General features: G+C 48.2%; 1 protein-coding gene across 2 annotated transcripts in view; it reads left to right on the top strand.

Annotated features, from left to right (window-relative positions):
• Positions 1-17466, top strand: part of MAP3K14 (mitogen-activated protein kinase kinase kinase 14) — a 47176-nt gene that overhangs the window by 11951 nt on the left and 17759 nt on the right. The window contains exons 1-5 of one of the 2 annotated variants that reach the window (XM_077853576.1): positions 7895-8003; positions 13027-13302; positions 14699-14768; positions 16468-16678; positions 16784-17401. In XM_077853576.1, the coding sequence (XP_077709702.1) occupies positions 13047-13302; positions 14699-14768; positions 16468-16678; positions 16784-17401 (1155 nt within the window). In that variant the 5' untranslated portion in view covers positions 7895-8003; positions 13027-13046. Of the gene's footprint in view, positions 1-7894; positions 8004-13026; positions 13303-14698; positions 14769-16467; positions 16679-16783; positions 17402-17466 lie in introns of those variants that run through there. The other variant, XM_077853575.1, reaches the window with a different exon arrangement.

Below are 17466 nucleotides of genomic sequence, written 5' to 3'. Positions count from 1 at the left end.
GTCCCAGACTGACCAATGCTGCCTACTTTCATAACACATAGAAACAAGTGACTGTGCAAAGGGTCCCCCAAAAATTCCGGTTCCAGGTATTTACCACCTAGAATTTTTTTTTTTTTTTTTTTTACCACCTAGAATTTACCTGTACAAGTGCACAAAGAAGTAAATAAAGGATTTGGGGATTTGGTTTTATTTTGTTTTTGCAGTAGTACTTATATGAATGAAAAATTGGGACCAATTTGCAAGAACATCATAGAAGGATAGGTGAAGAAATGATAGTGTATTTATACCCTGGAATCTTATGGAGCCATTAAGAAAAATGAGAGAGATCTACATACATTGAAGGGGGACAGTGTCCATAATCTCTTGTGGGTTTTTTTTGTTATTTTTTAGGGGCTTTTTAATTTTGTTTTTAGGGAGTAAGGGGATGGAGCAGAAGGAGAGGGAAAGAGAATCTTAAGCAGGCTCCATGCTGGGCATGGAGCCCAGCTGGCGGCTTGATCTCACAACCATGAGACCATCACCTGAACTGAAATCAACAGTCGGACACTTAACCAACTGAGCCACCCCAGGCGCTCTCCATGATCTATTGTTAAGTGAAAGCTATACCTTGTAGAATATTAGATATGTATAAGCCCATGTTCCTTTTAAAAATAACCCCAAACAATATATATATATATATATATATATATATATATATATATATTGCTAATGGTACTAGAAGGATTTACATCAAAATTAAGGGTTTCTTGTAGGGAGGAAGGAATGGGGTAAAGTTCTCTTTTTTCTCTAAGCACCTTGTATGGTTGAAATTTTTACAGTGAACAAGTATTACTTTTGTATTTGAAAACAAAATACAGATTGAAAAAACATACAACATACAGGAGGGTCAGATATTAAATAAGGAAGGGAGGAGAGATTTGTCAGAACAGCTCCTTTTTCAGGTTCCCAGATTCAGACTGACTCTCAAGTCCCACCTGCGACATGATCAGGGGAAGTGAGGGCTGGTGGCTTCGTCTCAGGTCCAGTTCTGCTGTGTGTCCTGCTCTCTGTGGAGCCACTTGTCCACACAAGCATTTCTTAACATCCTGCACAGGGCTTAACTACTGCACGCACTTGGCCTCAATGACTAGAAATAAAAGCGAGGAAGCCGTGGCCATCAGAGTTAAAGGCTGATCTTTGAGCACCTTCCTACTTCTTGAGTCATAACTGATAAAACCCACAGCCCTCAGTGGGAAACAAGAAAGAGACAGAAATGAAAACCAAAACCAGGAGAGACGGACTTGCCCATCTCCAGCCCTCCGTCTTGGTAGCCCTGCTGCTAGAACTCACAGACCAGCCATGGACATTCTGGCCAGGCTTCCAGTGTGGATGGTGTGGGCTGGTGGCGTTTATTATCACGAATTTATTAAGCCCCACTCACAACTGTGAACCAGATGCCCCCTCAGTTCTTATCCCAGGCCACAAGACCCTTTTCTCATGGTAGCTTGTTTTCATGATAAAAGTAATATCCCCCAGAGGACATCTCTGGGGGATATACAAGAAACCAGTCACTGGGATCCCCTCAGAGGGATGGGAGAAGGGTGAGAAGGACTTAGATTTTTTACTGTATCTCCTTTCTGTATTGTTTTTTAAACACTTGGAAACATTGTGAAAAAAATGAAAATGAAGAAAAGTAATACATGGTTGCTGAAAAACATGTGGACAAATTAGAAAACTGTAAAATTATATATGTGTGTGTGTATGTGTGTGTGTGTAAATATATTAAAACACCAAAATTGAGCCATGGCTGCATGTCTGTGCTAGATGTCTGCTTTTATATTTATCTTAATCCTTTAAATACTTTATTGATTGATTGATTGATGATAGCATGCACACAGGGTGGGGAGGAGCAGAAAGGGAGGGAGAGGGATAAGCAGACTCATGCCAAACATGAGATGGGGTCAATCCTACAACCAACCCTGAGATCATGATCCCAGCCAAAACCAAGAGTCAGGAGCTCAACCAACTGAGCCATCCAGGCACCCAGTCTGCATTTTTATAAAGATTGATGGAGTCTACAGACAGGCTAGGTGGGGTCATACTCTAGATATAACTCTGAATCCTTTCTCTGTTAATATTGTGTCCCATTTGCATTTTTCCATACAGTTAAAACTTATTTGTAAACATTATTTTTTTATTTGCAAACATTATTAATGGATATACCATGGTTTATGTAATACTTATCCTACTCACCCCCGTCATTAGATATTTTGTTCCAGTTTTTACTATTAGAGTAGACAGTGAGCATCACTGATGATGCATCTTTTTCCACAATTCTGTTTGCTCCATTACCTAGACACCATTCTCTGAGTTTTGCACACCAGAAATGGCTCTCTTCTCTTGGTATAATATGCTTTCTTGTTTCCAGAGTTCTTTCATCTGCAGTACTTCATTTGATGAGTTAGGGGGTGGTGAGGGTGTGGTTAAGGGCCTGGGTGAGAGTGAGGGGAGTGAGGAGAGCCCGTGCGGTAGGCAGTCAGAAAAGGAGGCGTCAGTGCGGTGAAGCGGTGAAGCCATTGGGAGGGACTTCCTGGAGGCCTAAGTCCAAGCTCAGCCAGTGAAGGACAAGCAGGATGTGCAGGGTGGCCCACACAAGGACATGGCACACCCAGAGACCTGTAGATTTGAGCAGTGAGCAAGTCACGTGGAGAGATCATACTGGCCGGAACCAAACCCTGTGCATTTGGGGAAACAGTGGTCAGACAGATTATGGACCACAGAGTTGATACTGGGCCCACAAGCAGTGCAGAACCAGCAGATGTCTTTGAACTTGAGGTTATCTTAAGGATGAGATGTTTTAAGATTAGCTGGGGCTGGGAGGAGGTCAGGGAAGAGCTGGAAGTAGGTAAGACCTATGCTAATAAAGTAGACATGAGGTGATTGCCTTGACCATTTGGGTTTGTTTGTTTCTTTTAGATTTTTAAAATTTTTCATATGAAAGAGAGAGAAAGAGAGCACGAGCAGGGGGAGAGGGAGAAGCAGACTCTCCACTGAGCAGGAAGCCCGATGTGGGGCTCCATCCCAGAACCCTGGGGTCGTGACTGGAGCCAAAGGCAGATGCTTAACCAACTGAGCCACGCAGGCACCCCATGCCTTGACCATCTGAAGGGGCCTGTAGACAGCAGTGTTTCTGTGCTGTTTTTGCTAGCCAACTTGGACAGGCGTGCAGTGGCATCTGGAGGATGGTCAGAAATTTCATTCCGTCTGTTTCATTTATCTAGCAGTTTGACCTGTGGAGTTGGCAAGATTGAGTTCTTGTGGGCATGTCGGGTTTTTATCTCAAAATTGATCCGGAAGATTTTAATGATTGATGTGCATTCACATTTCCTATCCTCCTTAATGCGAAATGCTGAGGCAGAAATTGCTCTCCTGGGAAGCAGGTCTCAAGCTGGCCTGCCAGGCAGGTTTGGAAATTCTTCCAGCCTCCACTCAGAGTGCTCCTTCCTCCTTCCTCAGATATATCTCTAGGTCCGGTGTCGGCTCAGCCTCTCTGCCTGGGGGAAGAAATTCAGCAAGGCTCCCAGAGGCCTGTAGCTTGGGATATTGTCAGCCCTGGTGGGGAGATAGGGTGGGAGTTCTGTCCCCAGGGCACAGTTTACATTTAAGAACCCACATCCACCATCTGCCCCTACCCTGTAGGTTCTTCCTTCTGGAACTCTGCCTCTGAATTCTACCCCTCTCGTTAAGAATTTAACGCCTGTGTGACCTAGGCTTTGCCTGCCAGCAACTTCGCGCTGTTTGTGACTCTTCCTGGACTCACCTCTGTGCCTTAACTTTTGCTATTCCCTCCACCTGGAATACCTTCTTCCTTATTCTTGGGCAGTTTTTGCTTACCCCTTGAGACTTAGCTTGAGGACTTGAGGAAGCCTTTCCTGACACCCACCAGGTTGAGCGAGGCATCCCAAGAAGTGTTCCCATTGTGTCTGCTGTGTGACCATACTGTATTGTAATTTTCTGACTACTTGTCTCTTTCCCTTAGTAGACTATAAACTCCTCAGGGGACTGGGTCGTCTTCTCCAGTGTATACCCAGCACTCAGCACAGAGCCCAACCCCCAGCAGACCCAACCTATGCTCAAAGAATGCTTTGTTATAAGACCCTGCAGTTCTATTTGACAGGACACTCCAAAGCAGAGACCTCACTCATCCATAAAGCCTCAACTTGCCACCAGCCTTTGGATTTTAAGGCTCTTTATTAGGTGCTTAGAAGTTATATACTTTCATCTTAAAAATTTTGTCTGATATGAATATTACATATCTTAGGTTAGTAGTAGCTGTCATATCTCTTGTCATCCTTTTTCAGTCTTTCTATGTAATTTTATTTTGTCTCTTTTAGTAAGCATCTAGCTAGACCTTTTTTTCTTTTTTTTTTTTTTTTAACTCATGAGAGACACAGAGACATAAGCAGGCTCCCTGTGATGTGTGTCTCGCTCCCAGGACCCTGGGATTATGCCCTGAGCCGAAGGCAGATGCTATTGAACAGTGTATGCACTATATGCACTGAGCCACCCAGGTGCCCCTAGCTGGACCTTTTAAAATCCTGATTGTTTTTTAATAGGTGGGTGGGCTTAATCTGTTCATAGTTAATGCTGCATTAATATTTCAACTTCTGCCACCTTCATTTCTGTTTGCATTTTACACTTAGTGTCCTTTTTCTTTTTTTTTTTTTAAGATTTTATTTATTTATTCATGATAGACATAGAGAGAGAGAGAGACAGAGACACAGACAGAGGGAGAAGCAGGCTCCGTGCCGGGAGCCCAATGCGGGACTCAATCCCGAGACTCCAGGATCAATGCGGGACTCGATCGAGACTCCAGGATCACGCCCCGGGCCAAAGGCAGGCGCTAAACTGCTGAGCCACCCAGGGATCCCTAGTGTCCTTTTTCTTTGCTACTTTTTTCCTTCTTTCCTTGCCTTTTTTTTTTTTTTTTTTTTTTTTTATTCATGAGAGACACAGAGAGAGAGAGGCAGAGACACAGGCAGAGGAAGAAGCAGGCTCCATGTAGGGAGCCCGATATGGGACTTGACCCGGGTCTCCAGGATCACACCTTGAGCTAAAGGCAGTGCTAAACCACTTAGCCACCCGGGCTGCCCTTTCCTTGCCTTTTGTTAGAGTGATCAAGTTTTCTGTTTTTCTTTTTTTGACTTTCTGGTTTAGAAACTCTGAGTTGTAAATCTATTCTTTTTTTTTTTAACATTTTATTTATTTATTTTGAGAAAGAGAAAGCAAGTATACAAACAAGCAGAGAGAGGGGCAAGGGTAGGGAGGAGAACCTCAAGCAGACTGCATGCCAGGTGCAGAGCCCCCAACATGGGGCTTGATCCCAAGACCCCGAGATCATGACCTGAGCCAAAACCAAGAGTCAGACACTCAAGTGACTGAGTCACCCGGGCAACCCTGTATTCTATTCTTACAGTTAGTTACTCTTTTTTTTTTTTTTTTTAAGATTTTATTTATTTATGAGAGACATAGAGAGAGAGAGGCAGGGACACAGGCAGAGGGAGAAGCAGGCTCCATGCAGGGAGCCTGATGTGGGACTTGATCTCTAGTCCCCAGGATCCCACCCTGGGCTGAAGGCAGCACTAAACTGCTGAGCCACCGGGGCTACCCATAGTTAGTTACTCTTAAATTTTAACCTACATACTTAACTATAGCTTTTTAGTAATATAGTGTAAGCATTTTTATATGTAAATTTCACAAAACTACAAGGCTCATCACTCTTTACCCATTCATTGAACAATCCCCCCCACCTTTCTTCCTTGCTTATTTTTCTAGAACTTAATGTTTAAAGGTGGCTTAAACTATTTTTTTTACATTCCACTGTTAATTAAATTGACCCCACGTATCGTATAGATTCCTGTGCCATCCATGGTTTCTTGCATCCTGCTTCTCTACTTTCCAAAGCACATCATCCTTCAGTGAATCTTTCAGTGAAAGTAATCTTTCCTGGAATTCTCATTTCTGTGTGTGTGCCTTATATGTAGTCTTGTCGTTTTTGAAGATAGTGGAGTGACCTGTTAAAACTAATCAAGTTAAGGGGATCCCTGGGTGGCGCAGCGGTTTGGCGCCTGCCTTTGGCCCAGGGCGCGATCCTGGAGACCCCGGATCGAATCCCACGTCGGGCTCCTGGTGCATGGAGCCTGCTTCTCCCTCTGCCTGTGTCTCTGCCTCTCTTTCTCTCTGTGTGACTATCATAAATAAATAAAAAATTAAAAAAAAAAAAAAACTAATCAAGTTAAAAATCCTAACATCCCAGGTACACGTGGTGGTGTAACCGAACTAGAAGTTGGACCAGTTTATTGCTGATTCAGCTTTTACTAGAGACCCCTCATTTTTAGTTCTTGTGCTTCCTGCCTACACAGGATAAGCAATTAATATGAACAGTGGGCCAATCCCATGGGTAAAATAGGAACAGTGATAGCAACATGGGTAGTAATACTGCTTGAAGTGCCCAGTACCTCTGCCAATAAGCTTTTATTCTAGAATGGAGCTGGGAATCCCTTGGTCCCAGGGGAAAGGGCCAGGAAGCATTAGCAGTAACCCCATGGCAGATGATCTCATTGTATAAATTAGGCCTCATTTGTTTCTCCGGGCAGCTTATCTCATAGAGCCTTAATTTCTTCATCTATAAAATGGGAATAATAGGGGCAAACGGGTGTCTCAGTCAGTTAAGCATCTGCCTTTGTTTGGCTCAGGTCATGATCCTAGGGTCCTGGGATCGAGCACCACATCAGGCTCTGCTCAGTGGAGGGCCTGCTTCTACCTCTTCCTCTGCCTGCCCCTCTGCCTACTTGTGCTCTCTCTGTCAAGTAAATAAATAAAATATTTTCTAAAAATGGAAATACTATCCCCCACCTTGCAAGGTTTCCGGGAGGTTCAGCAATAAAGTGGATAAAGCACCTAATGCATGCCGAACGCACAGAAGACATTGAATGATTGATCCTGGTTAGTAGAGGCCCTGGCACTTAGGGGGCACTCTCTGAACACTTGTGGGACAAATGCAGGGGCTTCACTGAGGGCAGAGTAGTTATAAAGGATAGATGTTAATAAAGGAAGAAGGCATTCTCTACCAGACCAACAGGCTGAGCAAAGGAAAAGAATCTGAGGCTTACCCATTGCTGCTGTGCTCAGGCAAGTGAGAGGAGCAGACTGGCCAGGACAGAGGCTGGGGGTGGGGGAAGTCTGGGGAGAGCAGGCAGGGCAGAAAGGGGAGCCAGGGTCTGAGCGTGTTTGAGGATCTCTGGATCTGCTGGGCCAGATGGCTGTTTTTGCCAGGCCAGCTCACTCTGCCTGGCACTTGACCTTGGTTCCCCTTCCTGCACAGCCCCTCATTCTTGATAGGCAGAAGCCAACCCAGTGTGGCCCTAGTGGCCAGGCAAGCTAAAGGCTTAAAAGAGGAAGCATCAGAATAAGATTGGTTTTCAACTAATATCTTATTAAGGAAGTTGAGTCATTCCACTTCTGCTATCTGTCCCCTCTGGGCATTCAGAGGAGACAAGTTTTTACTTCCAGTTGAAATAGTCATGAGAGGGATTTGCCCTGGTCTGCCCTGGTCCCTCAGTGGACATTTCTAAGATGACACTATAAAACGGAGATTTTTTTTTTTAAGATTTATGTACGTATGTATGTGTTATGTGTATGTATGTATGTATTTGGCAGAGAGAGAGCACATGCAGGAGGAGCAACAGGCCGAGGGAGAGGGAGAAACAGGCTCCTGGCAGAGCAGGGAGCCCAATATGGGGCTTGATCCCAGCAACCCCCAGGATCATGACCCAAGCTGAAGGCAGATGCCTAACAGACTGAGCCACCCAGGCGCCCCATAAAATGGAGATTTTTATTTCCCTTTTATATACAGAGACTCGAGATTCAGTGTGTTGAATGCCTTAGCGACAGCTGAATACCTTGACTATGTGGTACCAACATGGAGGAGTTCCATTGTCTCAGTGATGGCATATATGAGGCAGGTGAGGGGCAAGAGAATGAACTTTCATTCGACATCTTCTGTGGGCCAGGCAGGCCAACTGGCATTTCATGTCCTCTACCTCATCCAGTCCTCAAAACGAGTCAGAAGCAGCTGAGAGAAGAATCTCAGTGTCCTGCTCAAGGTTGAGCGTGCAGGCTTGGGACAGCCACGTGGGTCCAGCCCCACCTCTGCAGCTTGTAACTGTGTGGCTATTCTGGCAGGCCACTGCCTTCTCCAGGCCTTAGTCTTCACATCTGAAAATGAGATTAATAATGGTGGGTGCTTAGTGAGTATCGACAGTGATCATTCTGAATTAGTCATCTTGCCCTCAAATGATCCTGACAAATCAGTTACATTTGGAGAACTAAAAGGAACCTCAGAATATTTCCTAGGCCACTAGGTTTTCAAGCTCTCTTCCTCAGAAGAGAGGACCTAGGATTCCACAGAAATCCTTGGTAGATGAAGGGAAGCTGAGCATGTGGGGCTCCTGCCCACCTTCTTTAGCAGAGCAGCTGTTTCTCATGTGAGTTACATGTCATTCGCATGCTTCTAGCCCTTTTATATATTGGGCTTTGAGCTATGATTTCATTTGACAAAAATGATCCCATTGCTTTTTTTAAAAAAGTTGCCAAGGCTAGAACCCATATCTTCTGGTTCCTAGTCTGGTGTTTTTATTGCACTTACTAAAAAAGGGAACTGAAATATGAAGGTTATCACTGAAGATCAAAATAAAACGTATTTTTGTACCTTCCAGTTAATCAGTAATTCATTTAGCCTAAATTCCAGTCCTCTCCCAGAATCCTAGGAACAGAAATTCTGCTCTTAGAGATAACATTGCTTTCATAGCCTTAAACAAGAACTGTCTGATTTCCTATAGTGATGGAAATATTCTCTATATGCACTGTCCAATATGGTAACTAGTGTAACTGAAGAATTTATTTTTAAATCGTATTTAATTTTATTTGCTTTAAATGTAAATAGCCACAATGTGGCTAGTAGCTGCCATATTGGACAACACAGCCTTACCTTACAGACCAGGGGTCAAATGGTAGTCTCTTGCCCCTTGGAATCAGAATCACCCAGAGAATTTGTCAAAAGTACAGATTCTGGGCCAATTCCCACCAACTAATTCAGTAGGCCTAGGGCAAGTGCATTTTAGAACTTATCTGGTTATTCTAACTTGCAATTAGGTAGGAAACTGCTACATTATTGAGCTCTTCTTCTTCTTCTTCTTCTTCTTCTTCTTCTTCTTCTTCTTCTTCTTCTTCTTCTTCTTCTTCTTCTTCTTCTTCTTCTTCTTCTTCTTCTTCTTCTTCGAGTTATTTATTCATGAGAGACACAGAGATAGAGAGACAGAGGCAGAGGCAGTAAAAGAAGCAGGCTCCTCACAGGAAGCCTGATGTGGCCCTTGATCTGGGATCCCAGAATCATACCCTGAGCCAAAAGCAGACACTCAACCACTGAGCCACCCAGGCGTCCCTTATTGAGCTCTTCTTTGGCATGGAAGAATGGTGCAAGAATCGGGCATTTAACCCTGGCCTTGATCTTCTAAAGAGACAACAGCAACCTTCTGGGGAACATCAGACCCTTGGAAAATATTATGGATGCTGTGGACCTCTTCCCTGTAAAAATACAAATTGTATATAGTTTCTGTGGCTCACAGACCATCCTGAAACTGTCCTTGAACCCACATTAAGAATTCCCCAACTTGGGGGCACCTGGGTGGCCCAGTTGGTCTGAGTCTTGATCTTTGCTCAGGGCTTGATCTCAAGGTTATGAATTCAAGCCCCACATTGGGCTCCATGCTGGGCATGGAGCCTACTTAAAAAAAAAAAAAATTCCCCAACTTGGACAGAAGAGTTTTACTAGCTGGTGAGGGAGCCAAATTTGTCTCAGGGCCTAGAAACCTTTCCTACAACAGGCATATTATACAGATATGCCCAAGGGTTGCTCTGTCACTTCAGTCACTCCTACCCCCAGACTTCTCCAAGGGGTCATCGAGGCACCATAGCAGACAGACAAGCAGTGTATATGCACCAGGCCCTAAAAGAATAAATTACGTTTAAATAACACACCTTTCCTTTTCCCTTTGATTTCTGTAGCCTTGTAGGTGAGCTAAGTGGGTTTGGTTATTGCCAATGCACATCTTCATCTCTGACAGAGCAGAGGAGCAGGATGCATTTGACGCCTAAGTGGAACTGGGGAGAGCATCCCAACTGAATAATGGATCAGGATTTTGACTTGTCTTCAAAGGCAGAGACACAACTGTCTGTCTTCACTCCCCGCAAGCTACAAGAGAAAGAAGGGGCAACGCTGCAAAGCAGTGGTCTGGACAACAAGCCAGGGGCAAAGCCCAGGGTTAGGATAGCTGCCTGGCCAGCAGCCCCAGGCTTAATACAGAATCCTATTTTTTATAGGCCAGAACCTTTATAGAAATGGGGAAGGAGGGAGGGAGCAAACATGTGTGAATGTGTAGGAGAGCTGTTGTCAGGCCAGAGTATCCTGAGAATAGCTTCTTGAACTTAGAGACTATCAGTGAGGGTCTGAGTCATGGTCATATGGCACAGGAGAAGCTGTACAGCTCCCAGGCTGTGATTTTGTGCCCCTGGGAGGTGAGGGTCAGCCTGTTTTCCCGTGCCCTTCACAGGTTCAGCTGCCAGCTGCTGGGTTAGCTTCTCAACAGCCTGCTTGTTCCTCTCTCTGCCTGCCAGGCTGTTGGATGAGTCATCAGGGAACTGCAGAGGGGGACCCTTGGCCCAGCTGCCTCGAACTCAGCTTCTCTGGGACTGGGGAGCCCAGCATACTTGTGGAGGGGGGGACCAGGGCCCCTGGCCAGTGGCCTGGCTAACTGCCAAAGCAACAGGACAGCTCCTGGGGGTGAGGGGCAGCCCCCCAGCCTCTCTGGAGGACTGGAGCTGAGGATGAGCCACGTCCCACTGACACAGGCCGTGAGAACGCAAGCGCAGCTAGATCTCAAACAGCTGAGTGCCTTTGCAACAACCACTGACAGCTTGGCCTCATTTCTCTCACTCCTCAGATGGGACTTTGTCTTCATCCCCCGTGCTCAGGATCATCCTGTCTCTGAAGGTCATCCTCTGATGCCCCCATTCAGCCAACATCAATCACCTCATCTGTGCCCCACTGTGCTATACACCGAGGGCACCACCCCTGCCCTTCTGACCAGGCAGGGCCATGAGTTTCCCCTTTGTGTTTGCCTGGAGCCCAGGAGATCTGGGGAGGGGGTGGCACAGCCTGGAGCTATGGGCTCTAGGGCCTGGGCCTGCAGTGCCACACAAGGCGAGGTGACCTTCAGCAAGTCTCCGCCTAATTAGCATCAGTTTCTTCAAGTGAAAATGAGATTAAAGTGCTACTGTTCTGAGTTCAAAGCCATCAAGCAAACCCTTGAAGGCAGAGATGGAAGGATCAAGTTAGTAGTGACCAACAAGGCCATCCCACCTTCATCTGCACACACATGCGCACACACACACCAGCTGAGCTTGTTCAGTGCTTCCTGGCTCTTGAAGAGACACAGACTCAGTAGGAAGAGGCTTCAGGGCAGCCCCGGTGACTCCGAGGTTTAGCGCTGCCTTCAGCCCAGGGCGCAATCCTGGAATCCCGGGATCGAGTCCCACGTCGGGCTCCCTGCATGGGGCCTGCTTCTCCCTCTGCCTCTCTCTCTCTGTGTCTCTCATGAATAAATAAATAAAATCTTAAAAAAAAAAAAAAAAGAAAAGAAGAGGCTTCAGCCTGGAGATGGCCAGCTCCTCACCGTCCCATATCGGCTTCTGGCCTCACAGGGCAAAGGGCCAGCAGTGTAAAGGTTTGCCTTCACACGGCCTACCTTCCTGGCTCAAGAGCAAATGGAGGTGTGTTCCAGGATGAGTGCATTTACAGCAGGGAAGACTCCATCTGCTAGCAACAGCTTGAGACCAGCCTGCCAACAGAGAGCACCTATTAAAAACCTGTCTGAAACCTGTCTGAATGCCTTCTCAGGCTTGTTCTAAAGCAAGTCCCAACCCAGGAGGGACCTGCACTTTGGGAGCTCACAAGCCTGGTCTTTAAAAAGGTTCCCACATGGTAGCAATCCCAGAAGGGCGCAAATCTCTTTCATGACAGTCCTGGTCTATGTGCTGTTTGCACAGGCTGGTCTCAGCACTGGGTTCTCTCCCTTGGGGCTTCCAGGGAATACACGGGGCTGCTGGAGATAGAAGCCAGAAAGAGGTGAAGCCCTGTGCTTTGTCTTCAGATTTCTAGAGGTATAGGTTGGCACTGGGAGCTCTAATATAAATTCCACTACTAAGGTTGCCTGAAAGGAAAATGATACCTAGGAGAGGTTTCCAGCAAATGAGTATGGACCTTACAGAAGGAAGCATGTCAGCTCCTTCTGGAAGGCCACAGACAGATGCGTCCTGGGAAGGAAGCCAAGTGCTGGCTCTGCCATTTGCATGCTAATTTTTAGACTTTGTAAAATCTTACATATATATGTGTATAATGTATATATCCACACATAAATCTATATTCACACACGCATACATGTACATACATCTAACTTCTGCTAGGGAACAAGAACTTGATTCTCCCCATTTGGAAAAGCCATTGTGGCCAGTGTAGACATGTCCTGTAAGAAGGCAAGGTTTGTGCAGAATCAGTGAGGTGACTGGCAGTTTTGAAGTTATGGAATCCACCACCATGTTCTGGGGGAGCAAAAATCCACCATAAAAAAACAGCAGAAAAGGTTTTAGCCATTATTTATAAAAGCAAGACAGAACAAACCCAGATGTTTATGCTGTGGCTATCCTGGAGGAAGTGGGCTAGAATCCTCCTCGCTGGGCAGAGCAGAGGAGTCTGTTTATGGTCATGTGCTAGTAGGACCAAGGGTCGGGGCACATGCCACATGGAACAAGAAAGATCAAATCCTTTGCCACTTGGGGTGTTTGGAAGATAAATATCAGGCATAAAGAGGCAGAGAGCTTCTCCCCTGCTTTTCTCCTCCAACCCAGCCTGTTCTGCATCTGGTCCCTCAGGGTGAGCGTGAGCCTGGGAGATGGCAGTGATGGAAATGGCCTGCCCGGGTGCCCCTGGTTCGGCAGCCGGGCAGCAGAAAGAGCTCGCCAAAGCCAAGGAGAAGACACAGGCAATGGGGAAGAAGCCAAGCCCCGTCAACAAGCTCGAGGCTGTGGAGAAGAGCCCTGTGTTCTGCGGGAAGTGGGACATCCTGAACGACGTGATCACCAAAGGCACAGCCAAGGAAGGCTCCGAGGGAGGACTGGCCGCCATCTCCATCATCGCCCAGGCGGAATGTAAGGGCCCTGGGCTGGGGCCGGTGACAGAGGGCAGGTGGGCGGGCCTGCAGGTGGGTGCAGTCCTTGTGCAAGGGTGGCAGGGCACAGGGAAGGGAGGTCAGGGTGACCACTATCTGAGATTTTCACAAGATACAACTGGGTAGGGGGGGCGGCAAGCCAAGAAGTCGAAGTGAGCTGTAATGGTCCCGGGGACCAGAATACAGAAGGGAGGAGTGGTGCATGGAGGCTTCTGTCCATCTTGACCAGAGTAGGGGAAGAGAGCTGGGAGGCTTCACAGGTCCTGGGGCTCTTGGCAGGATCATGGAGCAGGCCATTAGCCTTATGCTATGACCTTGGACAGCCTGAGCATCTCTGGAGAGGCCCCAGACAGGAAAGGCCAGGGCTCCTGGAAAGCCCCTCTGGGGCCTCTCGGCCCTTCACTACCTTCCATGGTTAGGTGGCCCCACCCCAGAGAATGAACACCTGCTTTTCGGCCTGCCAGGACAGTCAAGGGGACATAGGCCGATGTGAGGTGGGGCCTGTCCGGTCCTCTCTGCTTCCACTCATGGTACTTCTAAATGACTTGGCATGGTGGCTGCCACCAGAGCCTGAGAAACTCCAAGTGCACTCCTTGGGTAAGGCCAGAAGTCTTCCTTTCTCCACACTACCCTCTCAACGAGGTTTCTTGGGGTCCAGCCTGGGGAGACTGACGGCTCATTTTCCCACATACACACAGCCTTCCTCGGCCTTCCACTCCCTTCTGGCTGTTTTTTTTTGTTTGTTTGTTTGTTTGTTTTTAATTTATGATAATTACACACAGAGAGAGAGAGAGAGAGAGAGAGGCAGAGACACAGGCAGAGGGAGAAGCAGGCTCCATGCACCGGGAGCCCGATGTGGGATTCGATCCTGGGTCTCCAGGATCACGCCCTGGGCCAAAGGCAGGCGCTAAACTGCTGCGCCACCCAGGGATCCCCCGCCTTCTGGCTGGTTTTAAGGAGAGATGAGCGAATACAAATTAAAACAAGAGTGGGTGACGTAATGGTCCCAATACACACATACACACATGTATGTACAGGTATATATACTTGTACATATACAAGTACATGTATACTTGTACATATACGTACAAATATAGCTGCTATTTATTGAGCCCTTACCGTGTGCCACCCCTGTGTTGGGTGTGTTGTATAGAGCTCCCTCAAGCACCATGGTTAGTGAAGTGAGGTGGGCACCCCTCAGACCCCTGTTATCGGTATGCCCTCTGCTCTTGGTCAGTGGGAGGCTGGGGTGAGGGTAAATGAGAGGAGCCCCCGGTGGCAGGAGGAGCAGCAGCCCCAAGAGGGCATCTGGAAGATGCTCCTGTTCTTTCTCTCCTTCTTTCCGTTCCGCCAACCTCTTTTTCTTTACTCACAAGGTGAGAACAGCCAAGAGTTCAGCCCCACCTTTTCAGAACGGATCTTCATCGCAGGGTCCAAGCAGTACAGGTAAGGAGGCCAGGGGTATGGGAGCCAGGGAACCAACAGGGCGTCCTCCCTCCCCCACTGCTCTGCTCCTGGGCTGCTCCCGCTCCCGCTCCCAAGTGACCCCTGGCTCCCTCCTCCAGCACCTGCCTTCCGCGCCTGGAACCCATCCAGGTTTTCCTGGCTGAACTGCTCTGTCAGCCAAAGAAGCTTTTCAAAAGCTTTTCACGGGCATGCGGATGACTGCCTCTGGTCCCCTCAGCTTGACATTTGATGTTTATTCTCCTCAGAGTCCTTGCTGCTCCCTCGTTTCCCATCAGTAGGGAGGGTGCTGGGAACAGGAGTCACTCTCACACTGATGCGTGACCATGACTGCGGTTGCAGGCAGTTGCAGGCGGTTGCAGGCTCCACTGCCTCTGAGGGGCCCCTCTAACAGTGGGAGAAACCTGCTGCTGTCTTTTCTCCTGCGAGACACACAAGGAGGGATGAGGGTTTGGAGAGGAGGGGACCAACAGACAGATTGGCAGCTAGGTGGCCCCAAAGAAAGGAAGCCCAGAGTGAGGCTCAGTGTGTTCCCCGGCTCTCCATCCCCAAAGAAAATTTTTAGACAACTGCAGTTGAACCAGGAGGCAGTTCCTTCCTCTACCAATAGGCAGACTTTTTTTATAATTGGGATTTTGAAAATGCTAGTGAATAAAAAAAAAAAAAAACGGTTTGTGGGGAAGGCTGCTGCCCTTGAACCCAAAAATGCTCAGAGTCTGATCAAATGCTTTCTACTGCCCCAAATGCCATCTGGCCCAGGGTTGGGGGTTTCTGATAGGCCCATTTCTTTCAGCGGCCTGAGAGAGGGCCGTAGGCCTTTAACAGTCCCCACAGGACTGGTATAAATTGGCCTCCTTTGTGAGGAGCAGAAGGTGAGGACACTGGGGGGCAGCTGAGGCTGTGATCTGCTCCACAGCTGTTTGGCAGTGGCATTTTCAGACACTTTTCTGTGGCCAGTGCCTTGCCTTAGCTAGCAAGGGTAAAAGCCAGCTTAGAACCACAATGATAGTCTCTGGGCTGTCCGGGGAGGGAAGGCCCCCCGCGTCCCAGGCAGCAGCCCAGCCACAGTGTCTGTGTTTATGCAGCAACTTATATTCCCAGAAACCAGGTATCTCCAGGAGCCAAGAGTTCAGCCCCACCTTTTCAGAACGGATCTTCATCACAGGGTCCACTCTTGGGGGTGAAGGTGCCCAAACTCAACTGTCCCTTGGTCCAGAGGCAATAGAAATAAGCTTTCGTCAGAGCTGAAAATACCTGCTGTGGAGTGTGGCCCTCCGAGTCACATGTCCCCCACCCTGGGACCTCTTCAGGGCAGCCCACTCTGGAGAGCCCTGAGGGAACCTTGTGTCTACCCATCCCCCAAGAGCAGCGTGCACCCCATCACGGTAGTACTAACTGCTGTCTGTTGGAAGCTTGCCTTGGAATCAAGCGCTGAGGTAGGCTTTTCATTAAAATGAGCCTTTATACCCCAGCTTCGTCTGCATGGCAGGAAATCCTACATCCATTTTATAAATGTGAAAACCAAGATTCCTTGGGGTTTAGGAGCTTTCCCATATTCACACACATACTCATTAGGCTAGGATCTGACCTCAGGGTCTCTACAACTCTGACCACAGTTCCCTGAGCCCTCCCGCCCTCCTGCCTCCTCACACTCAACATGCGTATCTGTCCCTTTTGACAGCCAGTCCGAGAGTCTTGATCAGATCCCCAACAATGTGGCCCATGCAACCGAGGGCAAGATGGCACGTGTGTGTTGGAAGGGGAAGCGCCGCAGCAAAGCCCAGAAGAAACGCAAGAAGAAGAGCTCGAAGTCCCTGGCTCAAGCAGGAGTGGCCTTGGCCAAACCCCTACCCAGAACCCCAGAGCAGGAGAGCTGCACAGTACCTGTGCAGGTAGGAGCCGCAACCACAGCCCAGACCCTAGGCTCATGGAGCCTTCAGGATGGCACTGGTGCCTCAGCCTGGTCCTGTGTCCTGAGGCCTGTGTTCCCCCCACAGGAAGATGAATCTCCACTGGGCCCCTCGTATGTGAGAAACGCCCTCCAGTTCACCAAGCCTCTGAAGGAGCCAGGCCTTGGCCAACTGTGTTTTAAGAAACTCGAGGAGGACCTACGGCCAGCACTGCCTCGATCGGAACTCCATAAACTGATCAGCCCCTTGCAATGCCTAAATCATGTGTGGAAACTTCACCACCCCCAGGATCTCGGCCCCCTGCCCCAGCCCGCCCACCCCTTCCCCTACAGCAGACTGCCCCATCCCTTCCCATTCCACCCTCTCCAGCCCTGGAAACCTCACCCCTTAGAGTCCTTCTTCCTAAACAAACTGACCTGTATAGATAGTCAGCAGCCCCTGTCTGGCCCTCACCTGGGCAAACTGGCCTGTGTAGACAGTCAGAAGCCTGTGCCTGGCCCATGCCTGGAGCCCAGGTGCCCGTCCCGTGGCACACGTGAAAAGTTTTCTGTGGAAGAGTACCTGGTGCACGCTCTGCAAGGCAGTGTGAGCTCGGGCCAGGCCCACAGCCTGGCCAGCCTGGCCAAGACCTGGTCGGCAGGAGGTTCCAACCCCCAGAAGCCCAGCCCTGAAACAGAGGACAGCGAGGGTGTCCTGCTTACTGAGGTAAGCAATCCCCCAAACCACATGTACATGTACCACCCACTCTGGGGCCAAGAGCAGTGGGTGGC

The sequence above is a fragment of the Canis aureus genome, chromosome 16 (assembly GCF_053574225.1).
Source record: "Canis aureus isolate CA01 chromosome 16, VMU_Caureus_v.1.0, whole genome shotgun sequence".
Taxonomy (NCBI): Eukaryota; Metazoa; Chordata; class Mammalia; order Carnivora; family Canidae; genus Canis; species Canis aureus.
Note: the sequence above shows the minus strand (reverse complement) of the source record. Positions and strands in the feature narration are given on the sequence as shown.